At 57.3% G+C, this 21,779-nt stretch overlaps 1 protein-coding gene across 1 annotated transcript in view; it reads left to right on the forward strand.

The window, feature by feature from the left end:
- NFAM1 (NFAT activating protein with ITAM motif 1) overlaps positions 1-17,254 on the forward strand; it is a 34,336-nt gene extending 17,082 nt beyond the window's left edge. Inside the window, exons 4-6 of the mRNA XM_070506778.1 lie at positions 6,952-7,050; positions 15,277-15,363; positions 16,745-17,254. Of these exons, the coding sequence (XP_070362879.1) occupies positions 6,952-7,050; positions 15,277-15,363; positions 16,745-16,804 (246 nt within the window). The 3' untranslated portion in view covers positions 16,805-17,254. The remainder of the gene's footprint in view (positions 1-6,951; positions 7,051-15,276; positions 15,364-16,744) is intronic.
- Positions 17,255-21,779: the final 4,525 nt, after the last annotated feature.

Genomic DNA, 21,779 nt, shown 5'->3' on the forward strand with positions numbered 1-21,779 from the left:
ATGGCCTCTCGCACCAGGGGCCCTTCCTCACCCTCCCCTGCGGCTGGGCCTGTGCTGCCAACTTGCCTTCACCAGGCCCCTTTTGATCTCATTACAAGAAACCAGGGCTCTTCAGCCTTCTCCGGGTCGTGGGTCACGGGTCCCTCTGAGTATCTGATGGAAGCTGCAGACCTGTGTGCTTACCATTTCTAGCTCTTCGGATTAGGGGCTCCTGTTCCAGATTTTCTGGATCCCCAGCAACCTGGAAGGAAGGAAGAAGCATTTCATAAGAGCCGCTGTGCGCCAGGCACCCTCCCATGCGAGCTCTCATTTGCGTCCCACTGTAACTCTGTGAGGGAGGTTTCCTCACATTTTACAGCTCTGGAAAGTGAGGCTCAGAGAGGTAGTGACTCGCCCAAGGTCACACAGCAAGCATGTGGCAGAGTCAGGGCTGGAGTGCAGGTGGATGGGGCAGTTTGGTCCAGCTCTACGCCTGGCTGACTCCTGCTCATGCTGCGATGGCACCTATGCAGGGAGGGGTGTCTCCCCAGTGGGGCTCCCCGCTCACATCGTCACCCAGCCCTGTGGTTTCTTGTTCGATGCTCACCCTCCCCACCAGGCAGCAAACACATGAAGACGGAGACCGAGGGGATCCTGTTCTCGTGGCTCCGTGTGTGCCAGGACGTGGTAGGCGGGCAGGAAGTGTTTGTTGAGTGAAGGAATGCAGTACCCAGTGGGCACCAGTTTCTGTGAGGCTCTGGGGTGCAAAGATGGCTGTTGGGACTCCAGGAGCCTCTGTCCTGGCTGCTCGAAGGCTGCCATCAGAGCGGTTCAGGCCATTGCTCCACCCTCTGGGACCAAGAGTGCAGCACCTCTGCTCTCTGCTCCCTGAGGGAACAGCTCCATCAGCAAAGGCCCTGCGTGTGGGGAGGGGGCTGCGGCCCCACCAAGGGGGGCTCCCTGGGTCCAGGAAGGCCAAGCCCCTGCACCCAAGAGCCATACCCTATCCACACCCAGGGAAGGCCCCCTTAGGTGGGAATTCATCTGCTCCTTCATTCAGCAAATATTTATTGAGCACCTACTCATTCCAGCCCCTGTTCAGGCCCTGGGGATACAGCGATAACCAAAATGGACCCCCAAGAAATCCCTGCCCTTGTGGAACTTGTGCTCCAGCTGAGGGAAGACAGACCATAAACCAACAAGTGAATACGCAGCGTAGCAGTGTGCTAGGTGTTGGGGAAAATACGGCAAAGTGAGGAGGGTAGTGAGTGTGGGAATGGGGCAGCTTGCTGTTTTAAATAAAGGGTCACGGAGGGCCTTCCCATACTGCCCTCAGAAGGATGGTAGGTGTGCATCGGGAAGAGTGTGTCCAGCAGGGGAACAGCAGGTGCAGGCGCTCCGAGGCAGAAGCATGCTGGCAGCGTCCCAGGAGCTGCAGGGGGGGCTATGTGGTGGTGTGGCCCGAGTGCAGAGAGCGGAGGGAGGGAGGGTGGAGGCGGGGGGCCGGGGCGAGGGCCATTGAACAGGCCTGAGTTCTTACTCTGAGTGAGCTGGGAGCCACTGGAGGGCTTGGAGAGAGACCGGGCGGGATGGGACGGAGATTCTGATGGAGCCTCTGGCTGCCGTGAGGAGAAGCAGTGGAAGGCAGACCCGGCGAGGGGCTACTGCAATGGTCCAGGCAGAGGCGCCGGTGGCTGGGACCAGGCCGGCCTCAGGAGAAGTGGCGAGTGAGGTGGGTTAAAGCCTGAAGGTGAGGCCCACGGGATTCACTGAGGAGATCATGCGCAGTCTGCTAGCGCCCAGTTTACGGGTCTGCTCTGCTCCCGCGAGGAGAGCCTGGGTGCCTCTGGATCAGGGCCTGCGGGGCCAGAGTCCGGCAGACATCTGCAGATGGAAGGACGGGTGAGGCTGCCTGGGGTCAGAGCGGGGAGGACCTGCCTGAGCCACACAACCGGTGCAGGGCAGGCCTGGGACTCAAACCCTGCCTCGGTTTCCCACCCTTGCCTCAAGGCTGCAGACATTGTCGTTCTTCCAGAAAAGGCTCCGAGGCAGTAGAAGAAGCTGAGCATGGCCGCTGTCTCTGCCATGAAACTCCAGAGGCTGCCTCTCCTGCCTTCTCTGAGCTGGAGTCCAAGTGATGACCTCAGCCTCCCTCTGGTTCCTTTCCTGTCCTGTGAGCCCCCTTGGGATGCCACAGATGTGAGGCATGACCCTGGCACGAGCCAGTCCTAACTTGGCCTCGTCCTGCTGACAAGCTGCAGAGGGAGCCCCTTCTCTCCGCCCGGGCGCTGGGAGGTCCAGAGGCGCCCTGCCCTCTCGGTGGGTCCTCAGTCCTCAACTCCTGCCTGGCCACAGGGACAGCTGAGCAGGAAGACAGAAGACCAGTGGGAAATGCTCCCCTCAGCCTCCCACGAGTCCCAGCATTAGGACGCAGCCCCAGCCCCAGCGAATGGCTACTGAGCAGCCACCAGGGGCTGGACAGGGCGCCTGGGCTGGGAGAGGCTGTGGACAGAAACTGCGCTTCAGGCAGGGTGATGAGGGGCCACGCCCAGCCTGTGGACCCCCACATGAGGCTTATGTGAGTGACTGCACCAGTGCCTTCCGTGGCCATGAAGCTCAGTTGGCAAGGGCCAGACCGGGGCTAGGTGTGCCCTTGACCCTGGGCCCCCACTTCAGCTCCTGCTCTGCCGAAATGGGGCTGTAATGACTGGATCTCAGTGTCCTGTGAGGCCAGGGAGGCACCCAGCGCAGAGTAGGTGCTCAGTAAAGGCTTGGGAGGGGAGGTGGAAGGGTACACCCTGGAGCCACACCAGGCTTCCGGTCCCAGCCTCTCACCCTGTGGCAGGGCCTTGGCTCCTCCCTCCCCTCCTCTCCTTCCAGGAATAGCCATTGAGTGTCTAGTATGTGCCAGGTGCTGGGCTAAGTGCCAGACACAGTGGAAAGGCAGACAGACGCGGCCCCCGCCCTCTTGTCAAGCTTTGACTCTCTCTGAGCCTCAGCAATGAGGATATCCTCCTCCAGCAATGAGGATAAGGATCGACGGCCCCTCACACAGAAAGGGTGGAAGAGAGCATTTGGAGGCACCAGCTGGGTGCCTGACCCACAGCAGGAGCGCGATGCCCCAGTGCTTCCTGCTGTCCCTCCCTGAACTTGGGGGAGGAAGGGCTGGGCGAAAGCCTGGCCTTGAAGGAGAGAGCACTCAGAAGGCCAGAAGCCGCTGCCGGGTTTGTGTTGCCAAAGACGTCCCCAGAGCTCCTGGAGCGGGAACCACGTTCGTGATGCCAACCCTGGGGGTGCCACCTCCCGGGCCAGGCGATGTGAACCGTTATCTGAGCACAGGAAGGCAGCGTGCAGTGGGGGCCTCCAGTTGGAGACCAGGCCAGGCTGCAGGCTGTGGGGGCCGAGAGGGGAGGGCCGAGGAGGCCTGGAGGACCCCAGGAGCACAGGCGGCTGCGGATATCAATGAATCAAAGCCCGAAGCTACTGACCCAGAAGAGGCAAGTGATTCCTGCCCCGGAGAGCAGGTGCAAGGCTCCACCCAGCCGGAGGGTCAAGGCCAGCTCCGGAGCAGACTTTGAGGATCCATCCTTACGCTCTGGGGACATCTGACACAGCAGGTCTCCCTTCTCCATGGGACTCTCCTTCCCTTGCTTCCAGGCCCCCCGGGCAGCCTTGTGCTGGGTTACCCACAGCTTTGTGGACTGTATACATCAGCATGTCCCAGGCCGCTTCCTCGGAGCTCTTGCTGCCCTGTCTACGCTCTCCGATGACTTCTCTGCTCCCAGGGGTTGCATTCTCCACCTCCTGGCGCTGCCCAGACCCCTCCCCGAGCTCCAGACCATGTCCGCTCTTTGTGGGGGCCTAAGGGTGCTTGCACCTACCTCATCCAGGCCAGCATTCTTCAGTCGCCCGAGTCTGCCCTCTCTATCTGCCCCATCTCAGTAAGTGGCACCACGCCCCTGGACGCTCCAGCCCAAAGCCCCAGAGTTGTGCTTGTCTCCTCTCTCCCTCCACAGCTGAGCCCTAAGCAAGTCCCGCCACAGTCTATCCAGGATCCAGCCCTGTCTCCCTGCCCCCACCCCATAGTCTGGGGCTCCATCACCTCTTGCAGCCTCACCTCCTCCTTCTGCTCCCCACACCCTTGTTCTGAGTTCATGACTGTCTCCCCCACCAGGCATGAGCCCTAGAGGGCACTGGCGTCCCCAGGGCCTGGGGGAGCCTGACGCATAGTAGGTGCTTGTGGAAGGAATAATGATGGGGAGAGTGAGCACGGAGACCTGAAGGATGAGGCTGAGGTGACAGGCTGTGAGGCGGGCAAGGCAACAGTATCACTCCAATTCTGCAGATGGGGAAACTGAGGCACTACAGGTTTCCTGAGCTGCTGACGGCCACTCTAATGGGTTTATTCATTTGAAAATCACAATTGGAAGCACAAATGTGGGTGGCCTGGAACAGGGCACGCGGAGAGGGCAAGGCTGGCTCCAAGGGGCGGAGCATCCCCACCCCTATATTAAAATGCATCCATCTGATTTTTCAAGGGGGGCTCCCTCTGCGCTCCCCAGGATCCTTCCTCATCTCCCCCGGAAGGCTTGCCCCTCCTGGGAGCTCATGCCTCCTCGCTTCCCGCTCCTCCCAACTCTTACTTCACCTCTGAGGCTGCAGAGGGAGCCTTATAAAATGCGAATCTGACCCAATGTGACTGCTTCCCTGCCCTGGCTGCTCTCACCGCCCCTCCGAGCAGAGACACTGTGGCATCCTGCCTTTTGTGGCCCAGCCCTCACCAGCCTCCCAGCTCATCTTCTTTCATCTTTTACTCTGTCACCCACTGTCTGACAGTCCATGGTTCTGCATGTCCCCAACATGTCCTGCTCTTCCATGTGCTGTTCCCGCGGCCTGGGACATTTTCTCAGACTCTTCTCCTATCTTCAGGAGACAGTGCAAACCCTGAGAAGTCTGCCTCACCCTCCTGGGAGACTTGGGGCTCCTTCCCATGACCCCACAGTGGCACCCCCAGTCTCATTAGAAACCGCAGGGCCTGGCCTGGGTCTTGCTCAGCATGGGGTCCAGGATGGTCCCTAGCCATGAGCTCATGTCCACTTGGCAGTGTCCAGGCCACTGGCTCAGCGAGGGGAGAGGCACCAGCCCCCCAGCTGCCTGCGGGTGAGCCACGCCCTCTGACTGTGACAGACCCCTCAAGAAGCAGGCGGCATAGCGGAGGGGCACTAGATTTGAGAGCAAGGCATTTGGGCGCGATCCAGGGACAGTCACTGACTCCCTGGGCAAGCCTCAGTTTCCCCCTCTGTAAAGTGGGAATTCCATGCCCGGGTCCTCAGGCTAATACGGGAATTAAATGAAAATTAGACCAATCCTAGGGTTCTTTGTAAACTGTAAAGTGCCAGCACCTAACTGCCCATGAGACCTATACATTCAAACAAAACAAGAGCAAAATCTCCAGGTGCTATCAGGTCAGCATCTTGGTGAATCTCATAGACCTGGGTTCAAATCCTGCTTCTGCTGCTTCTGGCTCTGTGGCCTCAGGCAAGTTGCCTGCCCTCTCTGAACCTTGGGAACAGACATGATAGAAGACTTGTCTTGCAGGTTTGTTGAGGGGCACATGAGATGAGGCAGGTAATGTGTTTAGAACTCACCCGGTACCCAGTGAGGCTCCATCATCCTGAGCCATTATTATGCTGTGACTGGGGGTGGCGCCGGCTTCTGCCTGAGAGTTAAGTAGCTCTCGAGAGCTAATCCCCAGTAAATGGGCTGGGGATTGGCAGGCGGCCAGGGTTTTTAATTAGCTCCTACCCCGAGGTGAGGCTGCCATTGCTCCACTGTTGGCAGTGTGGCGCCTGCCACGAGGGGGCACGTCGGGATGGCCTCCCTCTGCCTCTGGAGGGCTGACCGCACTGCCTCCTCACTGTCTTCCTGTCCCGCAGCCTTCGCCTTCCCGCAGGCCCACCGCCCCTGCCTCCAGGACCACCACCAGTGCTTCACGCAGCAGCCAGCATGCGCTTTCCCATCCTGGCACCTGCTGCTTAGAGCGGCTCAGGTGTCTTCCACTGTCTGCTCTCTTCACGCGGTCCTGCCCGGCCGTCCTGACCCATCCCGGGCGGATTCGCCTCCCTCTTTGGCCAAGTTGACCATCTTTAAGTTCCTCGACACCTTCGAGCCTTGGCACATGCTGTTCCCTCTGCCTTTCTTCCCTCTCCTGCCAAACCAACTTCTCAGCCCTCAGGTCTTAAACATCCCTTCCGGCCGGGTGAGGGGCTTGCTCCCTCCCTGTGTGAGGAGGCTCTGTCCCTGTTGATCAGCACATGCACAACACGTTGGTGAAAGTCCTAGTGCATTTCCGTCTCCCCACTGGGTCCTCAGGTCCAGGAGGGCAGGGACGGTGCCTGGCTAACAGGAGGTTCCTGACAGGTGTGCGTTGGTTGGCCAAGGGCCACCTAAGTGCCAGGCACTTACCACTTATCACCTTCCTGAATCCTTGCAGCAACCTCACAGAGAGGGTTATTGCTGAAGAAGTCGAGGCCCAGAGAGGGGAAGTGGCTTGTGCAAGGCCACCGAGCCAGTGGGGGGCACAGCGGGACTGGACACCTGGTCTGGCGCTCGCTCAGGACCACCACTACAGACTACAGTCAGCTCCAGAGCCGGGGGCCGTATCACACCGGCGCTGTGCCTCCACTGCCCGCCTACCCTGAGCCAGGCCCTGTGTCCATGGGCAACGCCTCGTGGGGGGTCTTTGTCCTTTATGGAACCTCCAGGCAGATGACTGGTCTGATGGAGGTGGTGGGGGCATTTGCCAGGTTTCCCTGGAGAAGGTGGGCGGAAGGTGCTGAGTGGTCAATTTCCGTGTGGTCTCATGACCATCTGCCATCCTTCCCCGGCGGGTCTGGGGGGCGGAAGGGGGCGAGGTGGAGACAGGGGACCTGCTGCTCCCAGCCCTGACAGCCTTGACTCCTTTCCTCCCAGAAACAGATGCAGGCTCCACGGAAGCACCCCGCCCAGAAGTGCCCGGCCCCGAGCACCGCCAGTGGCCAGGAGCAGCCTCCTGCTGAATCCATCTACACAGTGAGTCTGTCTGCCTCTCTCGGGCCTGACTCAGGGTCCGGTTGCCTGACTTGGTCACTTACCAGCTGCGTGACTTTTCTGAGCCTCAGTTCCTCATCTGTAAACTGGGGACAAGAATTCCTGCCTGGTGGGGTTTCTATGAAGGTGAACTGAGATTACACGTGTATGGCCCCCGGCCCCCAGCAGGCACGCAGATGTAAGGGGCCACCCCGTTCCCCTCCGTGGCAGACCCCTTCACTTCTGGAACAAGGGATATCAAGGGCATGAGTTGGAGAGGAATGAAGACAGTTTCTTCATCTGACCAAATGACATTGACCGGCCCACTAACTCTTTCCTGTTTTTATTGCACAAACAACGTCGCAGCAACAACAAAAACCACAAAAAGAGGAAAAAGGTCAGGCACTGCTCCACGCCCTTCACACATCAACGAGTTTTAACTCTTCGCGTTCCCTCTTCCACACCGCACACAGACGTTGTTTTATCTTTACGATTAAGCGGAGACACGGGCTGGGACACTGTTTCGTTGTGTCGTAAACGTTTTCTGTCTCTGCAGTGGTCTTCCTAATCGTCCTGGGAGGGGCTCAGACTTGTGCCTGGCTGGCCGTTCTGCCCAGCAGCTGGGAAGACGACAAACTTTGTTTTCAGTTACGTCTATCTTAGTCCCACAAGTAACATGCGCTCGTTGTAGAGAACGTGCGGAACAAATGCCAGTCAGCGTCAGTGGGGCTCAACTCTGTGAGCTCTAAAGCCACCAGGTTAGGATCTTGGCTCCAAATCTGGGTGCTCAAAGCCCTGTGAGGTCCCACAGGTTCGCCAAGGGCACATCCTCCGGCTGCCTCTGCACCAGGACTCTGCCTGTGTGGGCGCTCACTGTTCCTGTCCCGACCCTGTTGACTCACACGTGAAACCCGGGTCCTTCCTCAATCTCTACAAAACACCATACAGAGTGCATGCAGAATATGGCCCTGTTCGCTGAGGACGGGGCAGTTGGGGATGAGGCAAAGTCAGTGTCCCTGTAGGGCAGCTATGACAGCTCCAGATGACACGGCCAGCTCTCGAAGGGCCATCAGCCCCCCAGCCCAGGGAATTTCCACCAGCCCCTGATTCCCACGTGGCCCCAGACTTCCCCATATTCTCCCAGCAGCTCATCCTGGTATTTTCCCTATGAGCAATTCTGGTGTCAGCTGTTAAATAAAAACATTTCTCTCTGTCTCCATACAGACACACACACACGCACGTGCACACTCACATATGGAAGCTGTCTCTCTATATATATCAAAAAGAAGAAAATAACCACCATCCCAGGCCTATCTTCTTCCAGGATAAATACTAGTAACACTGACTTCTATACTTTCCGGTCTTTTTTTCCTATAAATACATACGAAGAGACCGGTACACACACACACACTTTTTTTGTTGGAGTAGTACAGCTATCTTTGTTCATGTTACAATATCTCGTGAACCTCTCTCCACGTGAATAGATAGCCTTCTCCAAGATGATTTTCAATGGGAGAGATGCCCTTCTGCGTGGAACATCTTTCTCGCCGGTGTTTAGACTTCTCGGAGGCTGAGGCGGACTTCTCGGGAGGAGGGGGAGAGGCCCACTGCCCCTCAGGGGTGCAAGGTGGCTTCAAGAGGTTTTAGAACCCAAAAGGAGATGTGAAGGGAGGCCACAGACTTTGCTCATCCTTAAGACCAGTCCGTACCAGCTGCGGTTGGACCTGGCAGATAAAAATGACGTTAATAACCATGGTGATGATATCAGAAACCATCTGTTTGTTGAGTCCTACTATATGCCAGGCACTGTGATCAGACTTTACACCTTCTACCTTGTTAACCCTCATAATAGGGTTTTAGGTTACAGGTGTTATCCCCATTTTAATTTCATTTTCTAATTGTCTATTGCTGGTATGTAGAAATATGATTGACTTTTGTATATGGACGTGCTGAATTCACTCATTAATTCTGATAGTTTCTCTGTAAATTCCTTTGGATTTTCTATGAACCCAGTCCTGTCATCTATAAATAATGGAAGTTTCACTTTTTCCTTTCCAATCCTCATAGCTTTTACTTCTTTTTTTCTTGCTTTATCACGCTGCCTCAGACTTCCAGTACGATGGTGAACAGGAGTAGTGACAGCGGGCTTCTTTGTCTTGTTCCGAACCTCCAGGGAACGATTTTCATATATTCCTCCTCTACTTTCTTTGGATGGATTCTTACAGCATTGGTTTCCAATCTGTCTTCTTTTCTAATTTATGCACTTAAGGCTATGAACTTCCCTTTAAGTATGGCTTTAGCTGCACCCCATGAGTTTTGATACGTCATATTTTTGTTATCTTTCAGTTTAAATTTTTCACTGAGATTTCCTCCTTGCCCCATGGATTATTTAAAAGTGTTTTGCTTAATTTTCAAATGTTGAATTATTTTGTAGTTATTGTTCTGTTTTTTATTTCTTGCTAATTCCACCGTGATCAGAGAATATATTCTACATGACCTTAATCCTTTGAAGTCTTTTAAGACTTGTTTTGTGGCTCAGCTTATATTCTGTTTGCACTTGAAAAGGACTTACCCTGGGCATGACTGAGTGACTGCTCTGTACATCTCAGTTAAGTTGGTGATCACGTTGTTAAAATATTCCATATCCTTATTGACTTTTTTGTCTATCAGATGTTAAGAGAAGTGAGTTAAAATCTGCCCATATGATTGTAGATTTGTATATTTCTCCTTTTTGTTACATCAATTTTTGCTTTTTATTCATGTGGGAAAATGCTCATGATAAAAAAAAACCTATACTACTCCAATTTGTTTTTAAAATTGAGCTATTAAGGAGCATGAATTTAGAGTAGGTCTGATAGACTGGGGGTCAAAGCCCAGTTCTTTTGCTCGTGGGTTCTGCAGTTTAAACTTTCTGAGTCTTGGTTCCATAATCTGTAAAATAGGACTAATTATACAATATTACATTTGCAGCTTACAAACATGCTATGGTTTCCTCCATCTTAAATTCCTTACCTTGAGCCCGCATCCCCCTCTAGCGACTCTGCCCTTTCTCTATGACTCCTTATAACAGAACTGTCAAGACTCTGCAGTTTCTCTCTCCTTTCTGACCCACTCAGTCAGGTTTCTGCCCACCTCTTCACCAAAACCTTCCTTCTCAAGGCCACCGTTGGCCTCCACATTGTGAAATCCAACGGTCAGTTCTCCATCCTCATCTTCCTTGATGAATCAGCAGCATCGGGAGATCACCATCGAGCTTTTCCTCCTCCGTGACACACTTTCTTCACTTGCTTCCAGAACATTCCACCCTCTCCTGATGCCCCTATCTCACTGCCATGCCTCCTCTGCCTTCTTCACTCATTCCTCCTTAGGAACCCTGACCTCTGAACATTGGGATCCAGTCCTGGGGCCCTTTCTCTTTGATCTTCACTCCCTCCTCCCGCCCCCTGGTGATCTCCTTCAGCCTTAAGGTTCTGAGACCATCTACACTCTGACAACTCCCAAATTTATATCTCCAGCCCAGATATCTCCTCTGAATGCCACCAGCAACTCCATTTGGACGTCTCATCGGCTTCTCTCTCAGACCAAACTCCAATTCCTTACCTCCGACATGCCTCTTCCTCACTGCAGTGAGTGAACACTCCATCCCTCCAGTGGCTCAGGCTGAAAATTTCGAAGTTGCCATTTCCTTCTCTCTTTCTGTCACCACCCATATCTGATCCATCAGCATATCTTGTTTCAGAGCACATCTGGAATCTGACCCTTCTACCCTCCAGTGCTAACGCTGGTGGGAGCCACCACTATTGCTTGCCTGGAGTCCTGCAATTGATTTCTAATCAGCCCAGCTATTATATCCTTGCCCCAGTCTGTTCTCCACCTGGCAGCAGCCAGAGTGATCCTGTCCACCCACACACAGATCTCATTCTGTTCTGCTCAGAGTCCTTGTGAGTCTAGGTCCTCTGAGAAGCAGACACTAAACCAGGGTTAGATGTGCAATAATTTTATTAGACAAGCCACCTGTGAGAGCAAATGGGGATGACTGGGAGGGCCGTCAGACTGAAGCAGATGTGGTGCTGAGTGAAGGATGGAGAAAGGAAGGCAGAGAGGGAGCTCCGACTGCCACACAGTCTAGGCAAGGTTCAACAAGGCCCTTGGGAGCACCCAAGTTGGAGGAGCCCCGTGTCTCCCAGAGCGGGAGGCTGTGATGGCGTTCCTGCCGTGCTCAGCCATTGGCTGGGAGTAGCCCATGTGGCATGTTTTGGAGCCCAGCACCTGGGCCCTTAGTCAAAGCTGATCCATGGAGCTGAGGTCTGCGAGGCACGTTTTCATGATGGCTGCAGTCCTTCAGAGGTTCCTCTCTCTCAGAGTCCACGTCAGAGCCCTGACAGTGGCCTCCGAGAGCTCTGTCCACATGTCCTCCCGCTGTCTCTCTCCCTCACTCACTTGCTCCAGTCACGCTGGCTTCCTTGCTGCTCCGCACACACACCAGCTTGCCGCACCGTGGGGGCTTGCTGTCGGCTGTGCCCTGCTCCCAAGCATCCTTTCTGTAGCTGACCCGAGGCCACTCCCTCACTCCTCAGCTCTCTGCTCATACGGCACCTTTGCAGTGAGGCCTTTCCTGACCTCCATTTTAAAACTGCAACCTCCTCACCCCCTCCATGACCCCAACATCCCTATCTTCCTTCTCTGTGGCCTTTGGTCACCTTTTACTTTGTGATTGTGGTCCATCTTGCATCCCCCCCTGCACACAGTAGGTGCTCAGCGATCAACTGCCACATGGACGAGTGGAGGACTGTCTCACCTTCCAGGCACCCTGGTTCCATGAGGCTCAGGGCTGGGCCCAGGGCGGGCCCCTGTGGCAAATGCAGGGCATCAGCCTTATGGTCTGACTCCCTCAGAGCCCTTGGGCACCTCCCCTTAGCTCTGTTGCAGCCTCTGCCCAGCTTGGTGCCCTCAGTGTTGCTCTCAGCCTCCAGCCCCTCTGGCTCCTCACTGTGGCAGGAGGGACCTTTCTAACGCACGGCTGATGCTGTCGCCTCCCCCTTGGAAACCTTCAGTGGCTCCCGATCACCAGCTCCTCCTTTAGGGGAGGCCCATCCCAGCCCTGCCTCCCTGGACTGCTGTCACTGCAGGAGGCCATCGCTTCAGACGCTCCAGGAACTTGACCCAGAGCAGAGGCTCTCCTCCTCCACTCTTTTCTGAACAACACCCCAGGTCTCACCCATCTGCCCCCAGGGTGCACCATGCAGGTCTCTCCCCGCAGGTGCCCATGAGAGTGCAGCTCTGTTTCCGTGGTCTTGGGGCGGGGGGGTGTTCATATTATAGGTGGACCGATGTCCAGGACCTTCAGGTTAGGTCCTGGCCCAGGGCAGCTAGCTTCAGCTCTGGCCTCAGCCCACCTAGAGGAGAGCCTTGGCACTGACTTCACACCTCTACCAGGGCCAATGACCATTCAGGTCAGCACCATTGCCCCCTGGGCAGCAGGAGGCAGAGGACTTGGAGGGCCTGGGTCCCAGACAAACGTTCCCAGCCCAGCACAGCCCAGCCCAGCCAAGCCCAGCATAGCACAACACAGCACAGCCCAGCCTAGCCCAGCCCAGCCCAGCACAGTATAGCCCAGCCCAGCACAGCACAGCACAGCCTAAGCAGAGCACAGAACAGCCCTGCACAACACAGCACAGCACAGCCCTGCACAGTGCTTGCTCAGCACAGAGCACAGCACAGTTGAGCACACAGTTCAGAGCATAGCCCCAGCACAGCACAGCACAGCTCTAGAACAGCACAAAACAGCCCAGCAGAGCCCCAACACAGCCAAGCCCAAGAACACCATAGGTCAGCACAGCCCTAGCCCAGCACAGCCCCAGGACAGCACAGACCTAGCACAGCACAGACGGAACACACACAGCACAGCACACCCCAGCACTGCCCAGCGCTGCCTAGTCCAGCCCCAACACAGCACAGCCCCAGGCTCGACTCAGCCCCAGCCCGGGGAAGCCCATTCAGAGGCCTGGAGAGTCTTCTCCCAGCAGGCACAGGCTGGGGAAGGCAGTCCCCATCACCACCAGGAGGGTCTGGTTCAGAGCCTCCGAGGATGTCCTGTTGACAAAGGCCGCCCTGCATTTCACAGCCTAGCGATGCGGGTCACAGCCTGAATGCAAATGCAGCCAGCGGTCAGGACTTGTCAAAGGCTTCACTCAGCAGCTGCTAATTGGCAGCAACCTCTGCAGCGCAGCCGCCCGCCAGCGTGGGGCAGAGGCCTGCAGGTTCCCGGGGCAGGGTGCTCTTCTCTGGCTCAGAAATCCCCTGGCGGCATGCCAGGGCCGGTGGCTCTGCAGAGCTGGGGGCAGGAGGCCTGAGTTCCCATCTACTGAGGGGCTGTGTGGCCTGAGACAACTCTGGGCCTCTCTGGGCTCATGTGTGGTAGGCAACCCATGAGAGCCGGATGTGAAGGAGAAGAGAACCACCTGTGGGACCCCAGATCTGCTCCCCTGCCTAGATGTCAGCAAAGAGGTCCTTTTCCTCTCTTCTCTCTGTGACCAGAAATGTCCAGCTTGGAGGGGCTGTCAGATCTGTGGCAATCCAGGCCTGGGTGGACAGAGGTGGGGGCACAGGGCGTCTGAGGAGCAGATCCCCATCCTGTGTGCCAGGCTCGCCGGTGGTGGCTGGTGCTCTGGGCGGGCAGGTAGACCTGACAGGCCAGAGCAGGCCTTGGAAGTTGCCTTCTGGAAATGGGGCTCCTCCTTGGGGCGGCCCTGCACCCTTCCCTACCAGGAGGCAGGTCAGAAGCCCCTCTCCTAAGATCCACCCTCTTTCTGAATCAGAGGCCCCTTGAGCTGGTGCCCAGAGCTGCCTTGCTATCCCTGTGTGATGCCCTTGAAGTGAGGGCCCCTCAGGTGCCGAATGGTTTATTACACGGGTTTCATGCCCCACTACCCTTCGACGCCTCCTTCCCTCCTCCCCTCCCCACCTCTCCTCCCTCCTCTTGCCTCAGAGCACCACCTGTCTCTCCAGCCTGCCTCGGCAACCCCTGCTTGCCTGTTGCCAGGGAAACCACCTCCTTGGCAACCAGCCGGCATCCATATGACATGTACACACGGGAAGGAACGGCTCCTGCCTCTTGCTTATGCTGTTGGCGGCTCTGCTCCAGCAACCCTAAAGAGCAACATCTGCCCCTTACATGGGACCCCGGGGCCCATCAGGGTCTGAGGGACAGTCCAGGCTGTGACCGCAGAGAGGCGAAGAAGCCATCAAGCCTCCCTTGATGATCATTCAACAGTTATTCAGCACTTACTGTTTGCCAGACCCTGTGCTGGGGCCTGGAGGCACAAATATTTCATTTAATTATGCATTGGGCCTGCAAGATAGATATGATTGCTCCCATTATACAGATGAGGAAACTGAGGCACAGAGAGGTTCAGGGCTTGCCCAAGGCTGGCGTGTGTCAGAGCTGAGAATTGATCCTAGTCTTGTCTGATTTCAAAGCCCTGGTTCTTTCTACCCTACCCTCTGGTCAGACTGCTCATAGCCGGGCCAAGAGTGAGTGTGGCCCCAAGACACACACTTAGTGAGTGAGGAGCTCCTCATCGTAGTTCATTCACTGCTGTTCTCCAAGTGTGCTGAGCACAGCTGTAGGTTCAGTGACCCAGAGACAAGCCAGGCACAGCTTGATGGGCGAGGAGTGTGACCCCAGTGGGTGCCTAGGTCATCCACGAGCACAGGCTGCGGTGGGATGGGTGGACAAGACCCTCACAGGGCAGGGGTTTTGGACCTGGGGAGAGAGAGCGGATGCCAGGAGGGCATCCGATTGGAGCCATGGCCATGGGTGTCACGGCCGGGGGCTGCTGGCTGCCAGGGTGCCCGAGGGCCCGAGGACAGGCAGCGTCTGCAGGAGTGGGCCTGGGCCCCTCCCCTTGCCGGCCAGGTGGAAGCCCAGAGACAGCCTGCCAGGGCTGACCCAGAGGTGGGGTGAGGGAGGTGGCAGGGGGCACAGAAAGGAGATGCGCTGTGCAAGCGGGAAAGGGGTGAGGCGGCTCTGTGAGGGAATGGCAGGTGCAAAGGTGTGACTGTGGGTGGCGGGGCTGGGCGAGGTGGGCGTCTTCTCGCAGACTAGGGCCCACAGGGCTCTGCCTGGCCCCTGGCTCCCGCAGGGAGGGGTGGTCCATAACAGGCAGGGTGGCCCAGCTGCCCTGCCCCTCCGTGCATCCTCTCTGACCCTCATGCCGTCTCCTGCAGGCCCTGCAGCGCAGAGAAACCGAGGTCTACTCCTGCATCCAGAACGAGGCCAGCAGCGCTCCCTTCACCCAGGGGCATCTCTCCCAGGTACGCAGGCTGGGGCAGTAAGCCCGGCTCCTCATTCCCTCCCATCTGACCCTCTGCTCACCTGTGAAATGGGGACCACAGGAGGGAGCCAGCTGCTGTAGAATCGAAGCCCTCTCCCAAAGCAGCTGGCCTAGAGATTGGGAGCACTGGTGGGTTTGAACCCCTGCTCCATCCCTTACTGCTGTGCAGCCCAGACCAAGGGGCCGACCTCTGTGTTCCTGTCTGTAAACTGAGGAGCCTGACAGCACTCACCTCATAGATTTGCCACGAGGATCAAATGTCATACTGGGACCCAAGCGAGCAGTCATAACTACCGCCAGGCCCAGTGTAGCATCTACACTGGCCAATCAGGCAAGGGGTGTTAGGTTTCTCATCAGCTTCCCCCAGGCTGGTGTTGGCTGAAGTTGGCGGCTGGAGTTGGAGCTGGTGCCAGCCTGGGCTGGCCTGGTTGCGGCTCAGTTTTTATCACCATGGGGACTGAGGCGCATCACTTGATCACGATCCTCTCTCAAGCCTCAGTTTGCTCATCTGTAAAGTGGATGAGCGACTCTTTCCTGCAAAACCAACTGTCCCTGAATGCAAATGAGTTCCCAGTCAAGTAACGTCAGTAACGTCTGCACCAGGGACGCCGTAAGTGCAAGGGGTTGTTAAGCCAGTGCAGGAGCCCGTGGGTGGTGGGTGGGCCCATGGGCACCTTGGAAGAGATCACAGGAAGTGCGGGGGCTGGTGCTGGGGACCCTGGCCCAGGGGGCCCGGGCTGGCACTGCTCTTTGAATCTCCTATTCTCTCTGCTCTTTGCATACTCAGCCCTGGCTCTGGAAGCAGGGCCTCCCCACCGTGGGACCCCCCCAAGGATGTGAGGGCCATCCCAGGCAGTGCTCACCCCGTGCCAGCCCCTGGGCTGCTAGCCAGGATGGCCAGACATGTCCCTGCCCTCCTGAGCCTCGGGTCTGCAGGAACAGGTCACTAACCCAACAAGCACACAGAGATATTGGTAGCCCCCATGAGGGGTGGGTTCCAGGGAGGGGCCAGACCAGGGCTGCAGGGCGTGGCTCTTGGAGAGACTGAGCCGAGCCCTGCAGGGGGAGCAGGGCTTTGCTGGGGAGCAGGCCTGGTCACGGGAACACCCCAGATGGAGGGAAGAGCATGTGGGGAGGCCCTGAGGCAGGACAGAGGAGGTCCACGGGGCTGGAGGGCAGACAGCAGGGGTCAAGTGGACAGCTAGGAGAAGAGAATGGAGAGACGGGCTTGGGGACAAGGACAGGCCTCCCTGTCACAGCTATGCAGGAAGCCACACGCATGGTTGCCTCTGACTAAAACTAAATTAGTGCAAGTTTGTTCTTTTCCTTTCCTATCGTCTTTTATTTCTTTTTTTTTCCAGGAGAAACTGCACAGATTCAAGGATGACAGTGAATTTAACATGGTCTATGAAAATCTCTAGGATGAGCTCCCCCCACCCACAGGTCTTGCCCAGGATCAGAGGCCCCGGGGCAGCCCCTCCCTCCAGAGGACCTGCTCTGTACCAGGAGTGAGGCCCCCGGGGCGCCCCATCACCTCACCCCTACAGTCAAGGCCCTTCCTGCCTTGGCCTGCCTCCACCTCTTACTCTGTGCCCCAGCCATACCCACTGAGTGTTCCACATCTCCAGGCCTTTGCCCAAGCTCTTCCCTCTACCAGGCGGGCCCTTCCTCAGTCTTCAGGGGCTCTCTTGGACACCACCCACTCCCCAAGGCCTCCTCACCCTCTCGAGACCCAAGGGCTCTCTTGGCGCCAGCCTGCACCACAGCTGCAAGGCTGACTGTGGGTTCCTCCAGAGGGACCTGGCAAGGGACCCTTGTCAGAGCTGTGTGCAGAGCATGGCGGAGCGGATGAATAAAGGAGTAACCTTGCAGACGCCCCCACCTCCCTACCTGCTGCCCAGTTAGGCCAAAGGCACAAGGCGGCCACATCAGCAGGGAGCAGGGTGCTGGCGTAGGAAGTATGAGGTGTGGGTAAGATTGAACCACAGAGGCTGGGCTGGCCTCAGGGACAGAGCGGCAGGCTGAGGGGGCGGCTGAGTGCTGGTCAGGCTGGGGCCTGGAGTAGGCGGGGGCATGTTTTGAGCTGGGAGGGGAGGTGCTGGCTAACTAGGAGGTGAACAGCCTGGAGCTCTCTGCCCCCAACAAGGACCCCAAGGTTGTGTCCCACTGGCCTGGCCTTCCACACTCACTAAGGCAGCTGCTTCATCCCTCTGCTCCTCACACCTCCTCCGTCCTCAGGGCCTCAGCTGCTCCTCCTTCCACCCCAAGACCCAGACTCCCAAAGGCCCCTGCATCTGGCACATCCTGACCCCACCCTCCTCCTTGGTCTTTATCTGCCTTGTGCCCCAGCCCGCTAGACCAGCCCCCCCCTCCTGGCCCAGGGCCAGGGCCCGCTGCCTCGAGGCCACCTCTCTCCATCGTGGTCTAGCTGTGGCTTGGTCCCCGGGGCCTCCCCCGCATGGGCAGAGGGGTCCTTTCGTTTTGCAGATGCTCAGGCCCTGCGTGGACAGTGGTCCCTCAAGGCCCGGCCCTGAGCCATTCCTGCTCCTCTGTGCGCTCACATTACCCGTCATGTCACCCTTGCAGCAGCACACACTGAAAAGGGAACCCATTTCACAGGCAGACGGGGCTGAGGTCCGGATGCCCCAGGATGTCGCTCTCCCCTATCCCTCCCTCAGCTTTCCACTGTTTCCTCGTTCATAAAACGGGCAGGCCAATCCTCCCTCCCCACGCCCTGGGCTGCCCCAGAGGTCCCAGAGGTACCCTCTCACACAAACCCCAAATGTGTTCAGGTAGGGTGGGGTGGCCTGCCACTGGCCCCTAAGCAGCACTGGACCACGAGGTCTGGGCAGCACCTTCTGCACTGCAGGTCAGGCCGCTCCCATGGGGAGAGGAAGGCTGGGGGTGGGGGTGAACATTGACTGACATCTCGAAGAAGTCCCAGGCCCTCTGCTGGGATGGCATTGAGCCTCCCTGAACCCCCAGGACAGTCCACAGCCTCCCAGCTCCGTTCTGGGCCCACCCTGTGAGCACACAGCAAGGAAAGCTCTCAGCTGGCTTATAAGGCTGAATAGAGAGGCCTCTGCTCCCCGGGAGGCTGGAGTTTAATGAACTCGCTGCCTGTTTAGGGAGGCGAAGCTGCCTCCAGCAGAGCTGCCCTCCAGGCTCCTGACTCCAACAGCCTGAGGCAGAGGCGGGGGTGGTGAGTGGGGTGGGGTGGAGAAGGGGGCACAGCGCCGCTCAGGGTGCTGGGCGCCTCCCCAGGAAAACCAAAGGCAGCAAGGTCAGCAGGAGGCCGCCTTGCCGGGCCTGGACCTCTCTGTCCTGAGTCCCTGGACCCCAGGCCCTCTGGCTGGGAGTCAGCCTTTTCTAGTTGCCCAGTGGCAGAGAGGGGAGCCTGGCAGGATTACCCCACCCCTGGTCCAGGCCCCAGCATGGCTGCCGTGCCCCGACAGTCTACTTCACGTCAGTCATGTCCCTCCCTATGCTCAAACCCTTTTACAGTTCCCACCTCACCTAGAACAAAGTCCCAACTCTTCCTTGTGGCCTATGAGGCCCTCGGGGACCCACCTGTCACCCCTCAGTGGACACAGACATTGCCAGTGTGGCGGCCGAGCCTGGTTCAGGGCAAGGCTGTGAAGCAGCAGGTTCTGAGGTCTTCGGGAAGCAAAGAGGAGGAGGAGGAAAGTCGAGGTAGAAGGGCGAAGGGCAGGACGCTTGGAGGGTGTTTGACACAAGGGAGGTGGAGGAAGAATGTTCTGGGTCTGCTAGTATGGAGCAAGGAAGACTCAGCACCCATTCCCCAGCCCCCAGGACCGAGAGCCCAAGGAGATGGGCGGCACAGGGGTGAGGGGTGGCAGATTACCGCAGGGGGTTGCAGGTGGCAGTGATGGAGGAGTGGGGGACAGAGAGGGCCTCGAACTGAGCTCCTTAAAGGCAGGCTTGTGTGCAGCTCTGAGTGGGTGGAGGAGAGGAGAGAGAGGAACCGCCCTTGGGGGTCGTTTGGGGCTGAGTGGCCACTGGTCTGTCTCAAATCCCACCTCCCAGCAGCGTGTCCACCTGAGCCTCGGTTTCAGTGACAATCAAGACAGCTCAGTGAGGACAGAAGGGGACTCCCCGCTCATCCAGGCTCAGCAGGCGTGCGTTTCCTTCTTCACTCCTCCTCCAGGAAAATCAGGCTGCCACAGGGCGGTGCCGAGGGGGTCAGCTAAATGAGGGGCAGGCCTCCCGGGGGTTGGGACCCAGGTTTTGTGGCTGCCCCCGAAGGGAGCTCCTGCGCTGGGGGCAAGGCAAGCTGAGAGGTGTGTGTGAGGAGAGCCCTCAGGAGGGGCCAGAGAGGGGGTGAGTTTAGCCCCCTGGAAGAGTGCCGGAGGGCAGGGTGCCTGAGCGGGAACAGGTGAGACCCAGGTGAGGGGAAGCCTTAGAACTGAAAGGTGGTGGCAGCCATTCTGAGGCGGATCCCAGGCCTCAGGGGACACTGCTTCCTCCTGTGTGCTCCCCACCACAAGGACCCACCACAGCGGGGAGAGGGCATGTCCAGGCCTCAGCAGATGCTTCTTTGCCTGGCCTGCCTTTGCTCTGCCCAAGGATTTCCCACCATCTCTCCTGGCATAGCCGGCCCTGCTCTCCTGGGTCGTGCCCGGCCGCTGTCTTCAGAACCTTGGGGCATCTGAAACATTTCAACTACTTCTGACTCCCTCAGCCTCCACCAGCCTCTCCAGGGCCGTAGCTCGGTGCAGGATGGCCATCCTGCCCCATCCTGCCCCATCCTGCCCCATCCTGCCCCATCCAGTGGTTCAGCCTCCAACCCTCTCTTCTGCTCCGGCTCCTCTCAGCACTTGCTCTAGAAAATCATCCCTGAAAACAAACCCAGGAACGCAAAGTGGGTGTGGGAAGCAGTGGCCCCTCCTTGGCAACAATTTCCAGAGGATTCTGCGAAGCCGAGTTTCCATGGGAACACGTGCTGGTTACACACAGAAACCCAGTGGGGCTGGGGTTCCCTTCACAGCCAATATCTCAGGATCCCGCAGGCACTGGGGGTGGAGGCGCCTCAGGCAAGCACAGCCGTTTGCATTTTGGCCACCAGCCCTCACTAACCTGAAAGCAAGTTACAGGCAAATCTGCCATTTTTTTTTTTTTTTTTACATTCTAATTTAAAGGCCATGCTCCATTCTAAGGATGCCTCTGGGATTTCCAGGATGGATTTTTATGTAGTTCAATAGTTTTCTTTGCAGATTGCTCAGCCACGAGAGGTGGGCCATGGCCTTGGCCCAGCCAGGCTGACAGAGCGGCGTCTCTCTGTCCCTCTTAAATACCAGGGGATGTCCCTTGTCTACCTGAGGGACTTCCTCATCCCTGAATCCAGACTCCTAGAGTTGGGGACATTGGCATGAGGCACTGAGGCACCCTCCTTCCCGGGCTCCTTCTGGCCTGCAGTCATAATTATGGCCTCCGGCCCTTGACAGAGCATGGGTCAGGCCTGCTGTCTGCACTTGGTGCTGGACTGGGATTTTGTGTGTGTGTCTATGCAGGTGATGTGGGCATATATTGCTGTGAAACACTTCAACTTCAGCAAAGTGAAATTCTCTTTGATGCTCCTGCCACCTCACAGCCTCCAGCTCGGTCCCCTCCCCAGAGGCGACCACTGGGTCATATGAGCATGTTTTCTTCTGGGCTATTCTTATTGCATCTACGTGCATATTTGCATAGACATGAACACATAAGACATTGGGTGCTTGTGGGGGGTTCTGAAGGCTTCCGTGGAATCATTCTGCAGGTGCTGTTTGCAATTGCTTTGTTCAGCCCCACGTGGTGGGATCTGCCCATGACAGCACATGGGAGCTGCCAGACTCCTTAATTACAGCAAAGGATTCCACAGGACCAACAGATCCTAATTGAATCAGGCCCGTAGTAATGGCCTTTTCAGTTGTTTACAATCCACCCTCACAGAAGGTGCTGCAGAAACATCCTTGCACAGATCTGCGCAACTTCCAGGGAGTGGATGTTTACCACCTGAGCAGACACTGCCGAAGCATCTTGCATGGCGGCTGGACTGGTTTCTATTCCTCGGGCTCTTTACAACATCTCATTTAATCCCAAAAACACTCCGCGAAGTGGGGGACCAAAGCAGAAACTGTGATTCAGAGAAGCAGACTGGCTAAAGGCCATACAGCCCAGAAGGGGCAGCCAGGGCTGGCTCCAGCTGTGTGCAGTCCCACTGCCTCCGTAGGTCAGGGGAGGAGGGTACGGGGGGTGGCCAGGAAGAGCCTCAGAGGGGCTCGGTGCCCCCAGGGCTGGGGAAGCCCGTGAAAGGACAAATTTCCTTCAGAGATGGCCTGTCAGCCTTACGTTGCTCACACCGGGTATCTCAGAATCGTAGGGGTAGGGAGTGTCCTC

Source organism: Equus asinus, chromosome 4, assembly GCF_041296235.1.
Source record: "Equus asinus isolate D_3611 breed Donkey chromosome 4, EquAss-T2T_v2, whole genome shotgun sequence".
Lineage (NCBI taxonomy): Eukaryota > Metazoa > Chordata > Mammalia > Perissodactyla > Equidae > Equus > Equus asinus.